This window comes from Pyxicephalus adspersus, chromosome 3, assembly GCF_032062135.1.
Source record: "Pyxicephalus adspersus chromosome 3, UCB_Pads_2.0, whole genome shotgun sequence".
Classification (NCBI taxonomy): domain Eukaryota; kingdom Metazoa; phylum Chordata; class Amphibia; order Anura; family Pyxicephalidae; genus Pyxicephalus; species Pyxicephalus adspersus.
In genome coordinates, this window is record NC_092860.1 from 62,615,623 (window position 1) to 62,630,908 (window position 15,286).

Sequence of the window (15,286 nt, forward strand, 5' to 3'; positions counted from 1 at the left end):
TTTAATCCTTCAGCCCAGTGGTGTTGACATTGTGATAAAACTTGTGGGTCACAATGCAAAAAAACATTAAAGATGTATGTTTTTAAAACTAGAATGGTTTTAATTTAAAATAAAATTGAGATGTTTCTAGTTACCGTAACATACATGCACCAAATAAAAGTAAGGAAAAATCAGGAATCTCTGCAATAGATACTTCTTGGATCAACTTCAGGGCCCTACATCTCCCCTGAGATGTTCCTGAGAAATTAGGGTTCACAGAAGGTAAGTGGCCAACTATGTGTGGCAGGGTAGCATGGTATGACAGGTATAGTTTTTCATATCTTGTGATGGTGCCGTAATGATGACATTTTAGGGGGAGTTAGCCACAAGAGTCCTGCACTTGCAATTACATTTCCCTTTTCTTACAGAGTAATTGGGATTCATAGAAAGTAAGGGGATAGCTATGTGTGACAGGGTAGCATGATAAGATGGGTATAACATTTTAATGGGGAAGGGGGAGACAAAAGAAGTTTCCCACTGGCTCCCACATTTCCAATTGACAACATCCCTCTGTTCCAGAGAAATTGGGGTTCACAGAATGTGTGTATGTGTATATAACAGCCAGCTTGCCAGCCACTCAGTCCCTCGCACCGCAGCGTCTGCAGATTGGACTGAGTCAAGAGTCTAATATGTCCCCATTCTATTCAAAATTAAAAAGAAAAAGATTTTGCTTAGGGATGCCCTTTAAGCAATGATTTTTTTTATGCAATATCGCTACAACCTTGTTCATCTTTTATGAATGTGGACTAAATCTGATATTTTGTAAAACCAAAACACTAACACGAGCTGCATATAATTGCTTAAAACAGGCAAATTGATGTGAGAATATGCCTACAAAATAAAAAAATTATTTTTCAACTATACCTGGTTTTTCCAAGTTTCCAAAATCCAAGGAATATTTCACAACATGATAATTGTTCCACACATAGAGCAAATTATCCCGAGGATTATAATCCACAGCAGAGATGTATTGATAAGAGTTTGGAAAAGGTATGTCCACGTTTGAATCACTATTTTGTTCAGTAAAATAAACATAATCAATCTTGTTTCCAGTGGCTTCATTATCATCATCTTCATAAACAGATTTGACCACATATAATATTCCACAGATCATGAAGGCATTTGATGCAGATCTTTTATCATAAGCTGTATCCCAGGTTCCTTCAATCCTCAATGTGTAAGGATTCAGTTGGCTAATGACTATTTTACCATTATTTTGTTCTGTTGCATAGATCACCCATAGTCCATTTTCATCCACTGCAAGATCAATATCTGATTTTCCACCCCATCTATATGGAGAGGTGTCATGATAATTGGCACTTGCGATAATGGCCTCTCCGCTTTTAATTCTTGTTCTAAGATCAAACTTCACAATATTCCTGGTACGCTCCTTATTGAAAAATAATGCCCCATCATAAACAACAAAGCCTGTACCATCCACCCTATGAGGAAGTTTATATGTGGTAGTTGGACGTCCAGCAATAAAGTCATCTTTGGAAGAATACTCAGTTAAGGTATCCGTTCTATATGGAGTCCAAGGCATATAGTATATTTTATCAGATGCCTGTAAGGGATCTTTGCACCAAGCACCCGACTGATGGTCAGATTCAAATAAATGTTCACTCTGGTAAACTCCCTTAAGAAATCCAGGACATAGAAACACTGTCAAAGAAACAGAGTACAAATAGTGAAAATCATAAAATTACATAACACACCACAAATAAACATTTTAGAATAATGTTGTCTGCTTCTTATAAAATGCTAGTTATCTTTAGATTAGTATTAGGTACCTAATGTCACTGATCTGAGGCAAAAAAATTTTTCCTTCATCTTTGGCACAGAAATAAAGCCAAACACAGCAAGGTTACTAGCATTTTCAGAAGGATGTGATCTTTTGTTGCCTCTGTGTGGGCAGGATCCCCACACTGCTATATAGAGAGAACCCTAGGGCACGGTTAGTGGCTGAGAATAAAAACAGTGTTTGTTTCTGCATACAGAGTTAAGCCCATGCATGAAACCAGGTTTCTATACTTGTAACATTTGCTCTGGCATTCAAATAATGTTTTTATGTTAACCCTAGAATAAAGGTCACAAGTACCAAAGTCAATTGCAACTTTCAACATATATAAACTTTGGCCACCATATTGGGTAGGCCTTCTGGGCAGTGGGACAAGGTACTGTAATACTGCTTTCTATCTCTATACTTTTTAATTTAGGTGAAGCCTGCTCTCTTTTGCTTTTTTTGCTTTCGAGTGTTACCCCATAGCAAAATACAATGTACTGTGCTTAGGATTGTTGCACATACTTCAAAATTTCACGGAAATATCTCAGAATTGTAACAATCCTGCAGAAAACCAAGAAAAGTCAGACTGTATTTAACCATGCTCATTTAAGCCCCACACAAAATTTTGCAGAATTTACTCCCAATGCCTATGGAACATACCACATCTTTTTCAAACAAAGGTATCCCAAAGTTGGGAGGTATGATGTTGAAATAGACAGTCCATGTAAAAGGAATAGGTTGTAATAAAAACCTAAGTTTGTTTTTGTGCATTGTAGCACACCACAAATCACAAAGTAGGCCTGATTTACAAAAGCTCTCCGTGGCGAGAGAAAATGGACTATATTGGGTGAACCTGGGTGATCTAGCAAACCTGGAATTGATCTGGTCCAGGATTGAACACATTTGCCAAGTAATAGCAAATACATTTAAGAAATCCATTCCCGATTTGCTGGATCACCCTGGTTCTCCCATAATGGTCAATTTTTTTCAATCTTGGAGAGCTTTAATAAAACAGGCTTAGTGTGTCATGGTGTAATGTAATACAGATGTGTTCTGGATTGTATTGGAGACCTATTCAAAGAAATTGAAGTGCAATGTTCTTTTTTGTACATGGAGTAGCACAATAATGTAAAAAAGCACCAAGTCTTGCTTTCTCATCCCCTGTGCCTCTGGTTTTATTCTCAGAACCTCTGCCTATTTTCGTTTTGTGTTTAAATTCGTTGCACTTCTTCTTATTCTGGCAGTCTCTGTTCCCCCTTTTTGTTCTACAGATGCTATTTTATGTTACTAATTTGGCTTACAGACAAATGGATCTGGCCCTAGAAACCTCCAGTTGATTGGTTTTTGGCCAGTAGTCCTCTTTTTCTCTCCAAATGGATACTCTTTTATGCTACCTTTTGGTCTAATTTATAAAGTAATTTTATATCATTATTGCTCAAAATTTGGTAGGAACTGAGAAAAAAGAATAATTCTACATTTACCAATCACATTTCCAACTCCTATGTGGATTATAAATGTTGGCTATATTATTATTCAACAATGATTTGTGGTTCAAGTTGGTCATTAAATGAAAACTCCACTTGTATGCAAAAAAATCATTTGCTGCGCAAGTAATTTTTTAGGTTAATGTTATAAAAAAAACCTCTATTTTTCGACAGCAAAGTGGTTTTCTTGATAAAAAATTTGCAAAAAAAAGGGGTTGTAAATGACAGATAGGTATAAAACAATGACAGAGGAGGGGTAGACCCTGCCCAATTTAAGAGAAGGGAAAGTAGCACAATAGGAGGGGGGGAAGGGAATGATCAGTAAGTAGTAAGGGTTTAGGACACAGGAAAAGACAGGTGGGCAAGTTTGATGTGTTTTAAGGGCTATTTTAAATGTGTTGAAAGTAGCTAAACAGGATGAGGAAGAAGCTTCCAGAGAGTGGGGGTACACCTTCAAAAGTATTGGAGCCATTTAGTGACGAGGTTATGGGTTAGTAGGTCATTGGGGGAGCAGGTAGGGTGTTACATTTTTTGTTGTGGAGGGTGTAAAATGACAGTTCATAAAAGGAAACCAACAAATATCTTGCAACTAAAGGATTTTTGCAGTGGACAAAAATTTACCAAGTTTATGTCAGAGAGTGGGGAAACAGTTATTTGAAATACCTTTAAGTAGTAATTTCTGCTAAAGGGGGCAATATCATCTTTTTATGCCAAGGGTGTAGTTACTTTCTCAATACTATACCTTTAGATATCTAAGATATGGTTGGTTGAATAAATAATTGAAAATGGAAATTTGTTTTTAAAAGGATCTATGCATGTATATGGGTCATACCAGCCCCCAGACAACTTGTAAAGCAGGCAGGTCTGTGACTGAATTCATACTTAGACTATTCCATAATGTAGCATCTGAGCAAAGTCAATGTGAGATATATGGTAATGCCCACTACTTTGTAATGAAAGAATTAGCACAATTAAAACTAGGGACCCTGTCTAAACATCCTTCAAATGCTGCTTCTCTTTTTATAAGTTCCATTGAATCTTTGAATCAGATTTGATTAATGTCTTTTACTATACGAGGGAGTGCTGAGAAGTTCCTGGCCTTGCCCAGAAAGAAGAGAGCCAGAGTTATGAAATAACACATTTATTCAACATATTCCCCCCAGAGACTGATACACTTGGTACAGCAAATATGCAGCTTTTCTAGATCGCTCAAACGAAAGTCCTTTGGTTGGGCCGCAAACCAGCTCTCAGCAGTATCTTTGATGTCAGAAATGTCCTCAAAACGTTGCCCCTTCAGGTGTTTCTTTAAATTCGGGAACAGATAATAGTCCGAAGGGGCCAGGTCAGGTGAGTAGGGGGATGGTGGACCAATTGGAAACCCAGAGTGTTCAATATGACAGCCACAACGTTGGATGTGTGCGCTGGTGCATTGTCCTGCAAGAAAAGGATCCCTTTGGTAAACTTTCCACGGCGTTTCGTCTTAAGTGCCTAAACAACCCTGATTCATTTTGTTATATCAGTTTCACCATTCCCAGTCAAAGGGCGAAGATCAGCACCATTGTAGAGCAGGCCTGTTTGGCATATTTCATAGTTAAACTTGTTGATCAAGATAAGTCTTGGGCCCCTCATAAGGTGTGCAAACAGTGTGTCGAGGGTTTACTGATGTGGACAAAGGGAAAATACAGTATACAAAGACCAACCAACAAGTGCAAGGAAATATAAAAAAAATGATTATTATTTGCTAATTATTGAATGAGTGAACTCAGCAAAGTGTTATCTCTAAGCTAGATGAATTATCACTTGCAGTGTGATGATTCACTTTGATATCTAAACATCCTAAACCCCTAACTTAACCCCAATGTTTTTCTCTGCTTGAATATAAAGTGATTGTAAATTTAATAAATGAGATGGGCAAGTCATACCCTTTTGTTGGTGGAAGAAAGAACCAGTAGCCAAAAAACTAAGGACTAAAAACGATTCAGCTTAGTTTACTCAACAGCAAATCAAAACATGTCTTGAACACCCCAGAACAAGTAGGTGGGACAACATGCAAAAGGTTTAGTGTTTCCAGTTGTTTCTAACAGACTCTTACATATAACCCATATAACTGTGTCAATTTTTCGACTGTCTCTTTTAACTTGTTCCAACTTTGTCTACCTCCCTAATGTGTCTCTTTTTTTCCATCACCTTTTATTATGTCACAACTGTCTACTGCACCTCTGTAAAGAGTGAAGTAGAATCTATACAGCAAACATACTGTGGGCAACAAATAGGTACTGATCTGTACTGCAGAAATATGACTTCCCTCTCAGTTTGATGATAGATGGTGCTAAATTTTGTGTAAAAGGCAAAGGCAAGATTTCAGTTAGGTAGGGGAACCTGTCAGTTCTGCTTACAGAGGATTTGGAGTAGAAAAGATACAAAGTTACTAAAAAAAGTACAAATCTTCAGATCTTCTGCAAGCTTCTGAATTGTCAGGCTTTACACCTACTACTCCCTTTGACTTGAATCTTGAAATTCTGATCTGTAAATGTGTGTGTTCCTTTATATATATTTATACACAATATTTTTCTCTACCCCCACTATTTTATTTGACTATATTGTAAGGATCATTAGCATTTTATTCAGTACTCTGATTTAAAGACAAAAAAATCCTGCATTTTAAATATCAGGTAACAAAAGTGCAAAGGTTAAAATTTGTTTTCTATTTTTAAAACATTTATTATTACTTTTAATAATCAACTTGTATCAGACAGTTAAACTATGTGAAAACCCCACTGCATAAAACACTGCTGCCTGGACTTCCGGGGGAGGAGTCACCGCAAGCGGATGCACACACACAGAGCTCTGTTGGATTTGGAATCTTGGCTGTGTGTTTACTGATTCTGGAGACAGGGGACTCCATCAGGTGCCGGGGAAGGCTACAGCTGCTGTCCCGGATACTGTGGCCGGCTGCTGGAGACTGCAGCCTGGTGCGGACATGAGCCGGGGCTTGCATTCTCTGTGCAGCCGAGACAGGAGACATCATCACACACGTGGCACTAGGCTTCTTACTGGCAGAGGCTGCTGACAGGAGGCTCTTCACTAGAGGTACACTGTACTGGTGGTGGGGGACACTGGAAGAAAGGATTGCTCTGAGATTTGCTGTGGTTGCTGTGAATTTCTGCTATAATGATCAGGCATGCAGGTCGCCATTTTTGAGCTGCTGCCATGTGGCCTTACAATCCATAGTCATCCTTCCAATCCAGGCATTCTTGAATAGAGATCATCCTAAATTACATTTCTTGTACTAGCGGAGTACCTTCCCATTTGATATTTTGAAGAGATTGTTCAAAGCTTAACCCATGAAGATCACCACAGGCAATATTTAGTAATAGGAGGCCACATGGCTTCTTTATTGAATAGTACCTTCATGATTTAATCCGACTCCATCCATATAAGAGAAAGAGATCCAAGCCTATTTGAAGTCAGGATCTTCATTGAAATATTCTACAGCTTTCTTGGATTAGTATATTGCTGCATTATAGGTATAAATCAACACTGTGCCTTCTCCAATGACACTGCGGATTGCCTGACAGCGTGCAATATAGTCTCATCTGACTATATATTTTTTCTCCCTGTGCCTTATATCATCTGTGTTACAAAGTGGAGACAGGATTACTTGATGGAACTTTGACTCTGTACATTTACTCCATTTATTACATTTCAAAACAGTGGAGCTGATTTATGCTGATTGAACTCTGATTCCTTAACAATCCAATATATCACTAATATTGTGAGATTTTGAAAAGAATCCCCTGGTTTCCCCGAACAGATTGTATTCTGATCTTACATATCTACTTACCTCAACCTGCTTACCTGCTCTCCCATCTCTCTGACATTCATCTACTGCAGTTACTACATATATACAATCTCCTGCAGCTATTAAGATTGTGAGAATCTGGAGATATCGTCATGTGCATGTACGTCATGTACTAATTTCACAAGGCGTGGGGCCCCGCCATTGCCGGGCCTTTTATATGGGTGAATAAATATCCACTGATTCGGGGAGACATGCTTTTTTTATCTCCTCTCACTACACTTTTTTTTTTTTTACATTACTTCTGGTTCTTCTCTTTTTCTTCTTGTGCCATGGGCAAAGGGAAGCCTAATAGTCAATCATCCCAAAAACGGGAGATAGGAACTTTTTTTGCTCGTTCCAAAACCCCTGGTCCTAGTGGGAGTGGCCCTAATACTAGATTTAACACGGCTCAAACCGCCATGCCTGGTCTAGAACCACCTGATTTTACAGGAGGATTCATCCTCTAACTTTCCTTCCCTTCTGGGTGAAGACAAAGACAACTCCAGTCCCCCAAGCACCACAAAACCTCTATGGATCCCTCAGATATATGGGACAGAGATGCATATTTAAGATCTTTACCTACCAAAGCAGATTTTGAATCATATCTTGTACGCATCCAAAACTCTCTCTGCTCTGAATTAGCCACACTTAAATCTGATCTTGGCTCCAGAATAGAAGAGGTGGAACGAACAACTGAAGACCTCCGTACACATGTACAAAACCACCCTCATGTCATTAATGAGCATTCAGTACTGCTTCAACAACTCTTATATCAGCAAGATGATTTAGAGAACCGAAGCAGCCGTAACAACATACGGATTCGGGGGCTACCAGAATCGGTTGAGCCAAAAGATCTTCATGCAGGAGCAACAACTTTCTTCAATGAGCTCCTCCAGAAGCCATTACTACAAATGTTGAAAGACAGCAATATCAAGCACAGATGGGGCTTTCCATTTTGGAATGGCAGCAAGTGCAGAAGAAATCCAGCAGAGACCAGATGCACAACTCTCCACAGGCTCCCCCATGATATTGGAAAATCCCATAAAAGGGACTTTATTGTACCCCTGAAATGAAGGACATTATCTCCTTTTCTAGGAGGTCTGGGTTGTTCTTCCAGTGAGGTTTTTTTTTTGCGTAAGTTCTTGAAAACTGATAATGCATTAATAATTGTTTACACTGTTCTAGTTTGAGAAAACAATTTGCTCTAAAAGAAGCGGATTTATGTTTGTACCCTCCCCCGTACAGCTTACATTAGCTATCTCACCCAATGCTTATATTTGCGTATAATTATGGGCCCGGCCTCGCCCTGACCACCTGAGCCATCCCTTCCAAGGGAATTTGCGCAGCTGAACTGGGGTTACTGTTTTTGTTTGTTCCTATTTTATATGTTCTTTTAATTGCTTGTCTTGTTGTGTTGCCCTGCCCCCCTGTATTACCTTCCCCCTCATCTGACCCCCTCTTAAACCACTACCCTAGCTCCTAGGAGGGTCTTGAACATTGAGATAGCCTGCGGGCTCCCTTCAATATTTTTGTAATGGGTCAAGTTAGAGTGGTCACGTATAACGTTAAAGGGTTGAATACCCCAGAAAAACGCTCCACGATACTAGCGGAACTACACAGATTAAAAACACAAAATAGCATTCATACAGGAAACTCATTTTCGCATCGATAGGATTCCGAGATTTGGCAATAAGAGGTACCCGATAGTCTATCATAGCTGTACTGTTTCATCTAAATCCAAGGGAGTCAGCATTTTGGTAGCCTCCTCTGTCACATGGCACTTTAAGGATCAACTGAGCTGTCGGGAAGGTAGATTCCTCTTTATTAAAGGGAACTTGGAAGGCTCCAAAGTCACCCTAGCATATACCTTCCTAATACCGGACAGGCCTCATTTTTAATTGAGACCCTTGAGAAATTAGAAAAATTTCAGGAAGGTATCTTGATCTTGGGAGGAGACTTTAACTTCACACCAGACTGGACACTGGACACTTCTCATAGTGGACTCAATTACTCTTCGCCCCGTACCAATGGTCGAATCCTGAAAACCCTGTCTTAACATAGGCTCCTTGATATTTGGCGCGTTTTGCATCCCCAAGATAGGGATTACACATTTTATTCTTCCCTCCATAGTTCATACTCAAGGATTGACCATTTTTGGCTCCCACATTCTGAGTTACACAGAGTGAAGTCTTGTTCCATTGGCTCAATAACTTTGTCAGATCATGCTCCGGTTTCCATTACTATAGAACTGTCTTATCTCTGCCCCAAGTTTTGGAATTGGAGCTTAAATGAATCTCTTCTCCAAGAAACAGTAGTCCTGGCGGATGTCAATTCTGAACTATCCCACTATTTTCAGACCAATGCTGCTCCTAAGACCAGCCCCCTTTTACTTTGGGAGGCCCACAAAGCAGTCATACGAGGTTTATTTATCAAACATGGGACTAGGCTCAAGAGGGAACGTCAGAAGGAGATAGGGGACACTCTCAATCATATTACAATCCTAGAATCTTCGCATAAATCTTCCCTATCAGATCCTCTGATAGGTAAGGAACTCCGAATTCTCCGTGAGAAACTCTCATTACTTTGCCTCAACAGGGCTAAATTTGCCCTTAGTAAATGCAAGAGGTTGTTTTACGAACACGGCAACAAAAGCGGCCGTCTACTAGCCAATGCTCTCCGTGTACAAAAAACTCGCTCGTTTATTCCTTTTTTTCACGGACAACTGTGGACATAAGATTTACCTAACCAATGATATAGCGGAATCCTTTCGCCAATACTACTCTACACTATATAATATCTCGAAGTAGATTGGCTCTACATGGATCAAACCCTAATGTACATAGGTTTAGGCCCCCGTGTGCTATCATGGATTAGAGCCATTTACTCTGAACCCACGGCCAGGGTCAGAGTGAATGGACTGATTTCAGACCCTCTTTCCATTTCTAATGGCACAAGACAGGGTTGTCCCCTGTCCCCTTTGATCTTTATTTTCTCCCTAGAGCCACTTCTTCGTACGATCCGTGCCTCCTCTGCTATCTCGGGCTTGGATATGGGATGCTCGACCCAGAAAGTGGCAGCTTACGCTGATGATCTGCTGTTCGCCATAACCAACCCTATCATCTCTTTGCCTAATCTCAGGACAATTTTGAGTGAATTTAATTCTATGTCAAATTTCAAAATTAACTACTCCAAATCAGCTGCCTTGGATATAACACTTTCAAATGTAGTCCGCTCCCACCTCCAACAATTATTTGCCTTTCGTTGGGAACCCCATGCAATCACGTATCTAGGCACAAAAATTCCCAAAACACTTTCGGAAATATTTGAACGGAATTATCTCCCACTGCTCTCCACAGTGCTTAATGACTTAAAGAAATGGGACAAATTGACTTTTTCATGGCTGGGACGCATTAATGTAATTAAAATGAATATTCTCCCCCGTTTTGTATAACTCTTCCAAACGCTGCCCATCACAATTCCGGGGTCCGTTTTTAGAATATTTGCGTCTAAATTGTTTCGCTATATTTGGCGGAATAAAGCTCCAAGACTTTGCAGGTCTCCACTTATGAGACCTAAATTAGAAGGGGGTCTGGGAATCCCAAACATGTTTAACAACTACCTGTCAGCTCACCTGACACGGGTACTGGATTGGTGCCGAAATGGAGATTTTAAACAGTGGATATCACTGGAACAATGTTTTTGCCCAACACCTCTAGGCCTCCTTCCCTGGCTGCCGATATCGACTTTCCCAGGACTTAAGTCTCACCCTACGGTGGGTTATACATGGGAATTGACAGTGCGAAACTTCCACTGTGTACACCTCTTGCCTCTCTTCCCGATCCTGGGAAACCCGTCTTTTCCTCCTGGGATGGAGGACGGGAGATTCAAAAAAATTGCTCTCTTCTGGGGTTTGTAGAGCATTGCAGTTTATCAGATCAGGTAGATGTATCAGCCCAGAGGAGTTAGGAGAGGCGGTGGGAGAATTTCAATTAGATTTCTGGAAAATCTTGCAGATCACCCATTTCTTGGCTACTCTCCGATCGGCCCTATCCTATTGTAGACCCCTTATTGTTTTCGAGCAGTTATGCTTGGGGACGGGTGGTATTAGACACACTCTATCTGTAGTTTACAGGCTACTACAGACCCCACCCCCTGATTACACGCCTATGTTTCCTAGGTCTTGGGAGATTGAGTTGGGTCTTTCGCTATCTACGGAACAAATGAAAAATATCTTATATTGGATCCATAAAGCGTCTATTGCTAGTAAATACCAAGAAATCTGTTTCAAAGTGGTTTTGTGATGGTTTTTGATGGATACATTTTCCCAGCTGTATCAGACTGCTGTTGGAGATGCCTGATAGAAAAAGGCACATTACTGCATATATTCTGGTATTGCCCCCTTTTGTGGAATTTTTGGGCCACAGTTCGGTCTATTACTCAACAAATGTCAGCCCAAGATATCCCAGATGATCCGGCTTTCTTTCTCTTACAACACAATTCATTTTCACGGAAGGCATATAAAAAGGCTCGGTCATCAGACACCTTTTTATGGCCGCTATCTCCTGCATAGCCACCCACTGGCGAAATCCTGATCCACCCACTATTGGTTTATGGCTTAGTAGAGCCAATGAGATCCACCGAATGGAGGATCTTACTTCCTCTATTCGGGGCACTGGCAGGAAGGTGGCTCGTACATGGTATTATTGGTCACAGTTTATAACCACTAACGAATATAGGGATCTTACTGCCCCCAATTAGAAATTTCTATTTGACCCACATACCCCTACCCTTCGGCTCAATCGGCTGTTGCAGAACCCCATAGGAGTACCCCTTCCGTGTTGTGAACCCTCCCCTATACCTTTCCTCTTGTGTCACAATTCCTCTATCCCCACATACCCTTTTGTTGTTCCTTTTTTTAAATTTACAGATTATTTAGCACTTTTATAAACTGATTTTTTTTCATACTATTGTGCAAAGCTTGCACTACCTTGTGTGAAATATTTTTTATAGATGTTATATCGATGTGTTTATTTTATGTTGTTTTATTGTGAAACTTAAGCTATCCATGTTTCCCCTCCCCCATTTTTCTGTATCCCAGTCAAAATTTTAAACAAAGAATGTAAAAAAAAAAAACAAAAAAACACTGCTGCCTGACTAAAGGTGGTTGGTTCTCCTGCTGGCTTAAGGCTTTTATTTTTGTTATTGGTTCACGATCAAGGAAAAAACCATGGCTGGCACTGACGGCCTACTTGCTGTCAAAAGAGAGCGCGCTTATTACCTGTTTTCTCTATTTGAACATTTTAAAGGGGTTCATCAACCTAAAAATCAGACCCCTTGCCACTCCCTTTAGTTCAAGTAATCCTACTATCTATCGTAAAAAACATAAAATCGAACTTATTCATAGCCAATAAAATTCTAGGTCTGGGGGCAAAAGAAATGCCAGGGACAGCACAGAGCCACTCAAACACCAAGCTGACATTCCAATGTTTATTAAAGTGATTCAATATTGCTGCAATGGCTTGCAATTTGGCTGATTCATCAATGCTGCTGTCCCTAGACAGTTTAGACATTTAGTTGGTGGCATCATCATCACTTAGCAAAGCTAAGGGCAAGGACCGTGTTCCTAGAACAAATCATATTTTTCTCTGAACCCCTATGTAAAAGGGCATTCTTTCCACTAACCACAATAGTAATAGGAAACCTTTTCAGTTTTCACATGGTGTTGTCTTTGCTGGTTACCTATAGTCATGTCAGAAAGGAAGTACACTCTCTTCTCATTTGGGGTTTTAAAAATCAGGACATATTTAAATAATTTTAGAGCCTGCTAGGAGCAAGATGTTTTTAAACCCAACCTCAGATGTAAAAAACACACAACAGATTCCACCATTATTTACTTAATGAAACTTCTAAAATAGAGAAGCCATGTGTGAAAGATGGAGTACACCCAAGAATTATTAGCTATATAGCTTTAATATTGTGGAAAAATTTTGGCCCAGTCTTCTTTAGTTAATTGAGGTTTGTGAGCATTCATTAATGTACAGCTCTCTTAAGATCTGAGCACAGTATTTCAATCAGGTTGAGGTCTGGGCTTTGATTGGGCCATCACATCACCTTATTTCTTTTAAGCCATTCTATTGTAAATTTACTGGTGTGCTTGGGATCATTGTCCTGTTGCATGACCCATTTTCAAGCTTTAGCACAGATGGCCCCACATTTGACTCTAGAATACTTTGGTATACAGTGGCATTTATGGTTGACTTGGTAAGATGCCCAGGTCCTGTGGCTGCAAAACAAGCAAAAATAATCACTCCTCCACCACCACGCTTGGTGGTTTTTGTGCTGATATGCTGTGTTAGGCCATAATGCACAGTGCCATATTTTGTGAAAACCAAACATTTGCACTTTGATCTCTACTGTCCAAATGACATTGTTGCAGAACTCTTGTGGTTTGTTTAAATGCAACTCTGCAAACCTAAGCTGTGCCGACATTCTTTTTTTAGAAAAACAGGCTTTCTTTTGTCAACCCTTCAAAAAAATGCCCTATTTGTTCAGTCTTTTCCTGTCATTAACATTTTCAAATGCTAACTGAGGCCTGTAAAGTCTAAGATGTAGCGCTATTATTTTTAAATTTTCCCATGATTACTGATCTCCTTTTGGGAGCAGCTGTGTTCAGAGTCAGTAATGTTGGGCAAGGTGGAGATCAAGCTCTCTGTGTTTCTAGGCTATTTAGACCTTTTTTTCTCAAAACTAAAGGGGACCTTTTAACTCCTCTCTATACTACCATATAAAGGGCTTGATAAAGTGGGTTGTCTTGAGTAGACTCTTTGTTCAAATATGTTTTTTTCTCAGAAGAAGTCTCCCTTTAATAGAAGCTACATAGAGCCTTAGTGTTTTAATACATAAAGAATGGTAATGTGCATCCCTTAACCCCCCTAGCGTTCTAATTCTGTCAGTTTTTTATGCAAAAAGTGATCCTATTTTTTCAGCAAAGAAATTTTTGTTTGTATTGTAGGCCTGTAATTCTTAGGACTAACTCCCAGGTATAATACTTATTTAATATATTATAATCATAAATTATAATATAATACATAAATATAAAATCATAATTATAAAAAATATTGAAATAATGGACCACAACATGTAATTTATCAAAAAAAAATATTTTATCAAAAAAATCTCTGAAATTTTCCAAACAAGGGTGCAATATTATTAATAAATAATAATATAAATTAAATGCAGATTTTAGAAAAAAAATATTTAAATTTTTAGTAGACATCCTGGGTGTGGTAGAATTTGAAGCAGGGTGCTTCACAAAGTCTAACATCACAGTCAGGACAGTAGAACCTGGTTTCCTTGCGTTTCTTCCTTCCTATGTCATCGGTCTTTGAGCAGCAAACCACGCACATCCTTGTAGGTGCTGCCTTTTTCTGGGTTGGTGGGATGTATTCAATGAAGTAACGACTGGTTACTGTTCTGGTTAATGACTGGTCAGGTGTTGACAACAGTGGAAGCACGATGTCCAGGTCTATTCATAGCCACTGATGGTGTTTGGTGGTTCTTGACTATGGATTCGGAAACTTGCAAAATAAAGTCCGAATGATTCACAGGCCTCTGACTACTGATTACATAGTACTCTGCTTTGAAATTTTCCCGCCCCCACATTCCATTACTCCACCGCATCACCCGGAAGATGTCACATCTTCCTGGGTGATGCAATGGGCATGTCCCCGCTCTGCTCACTCCCCTAGATCCAGCAACGGCTGCTCGCATCATCCCGAGGATGCGAGCATCACATCCTTCAGGTGATGCAAGCAGCTATAGTAAATTCTGGGGGTAATGCCAGCGGGAAATCGCTGCTGGCATCACCCTCGGAATTTACTTTTGCTGATCACATCACCAGTTGGGTGTGATGCACCATGCAGGAATCCTGCATGGTGCATCACATCTAACTGCAGATGCGAGCAGCGGTGTGGCCAGGAGCCGGGTGGCATTTAAAAGCAGATTACTTGGTAATCTGCTTTTAAATTTCTGCCCTGGCCACGCGCCCCGATGGACAGGCGCCCCGGCATCACAGCGGGATCATCCGATCGCCACTGGAGTGCGGGGCACAGGTAAGAGGGGCTTCTAAAGTTACCCCGA

The 15,286-nt window shown here is 40.0% G+C and overlaps 1 protein-coding gene across 10 annotated transcripts in view; it reads right to left on the reverse strand.

Annotated features, from left to right (window-relative positions):
• ADGRL3 (adhesion G protein-coupled receptor L3) overlaps window positions 1-15,286 on the reverse strand; it is an 857,880-nt gene that overhangs the window by 580,419 nt on the left and 262,175 nt on the right. For all 10 annotated transcript variants that reach the window (XM_072404919.1, XM_072404923.1, XM_072404922.1 and 7 more), the window contains exon 5: window positions 904-1,701. In XM_072404919.1, coding sequence (XP_072261020.1) covers window positions 904-1,701 — 798 coding nt within the window. The remainder of the gene's footprint in view (window positions 1-903; window positions 1,702-15,286) is intronic.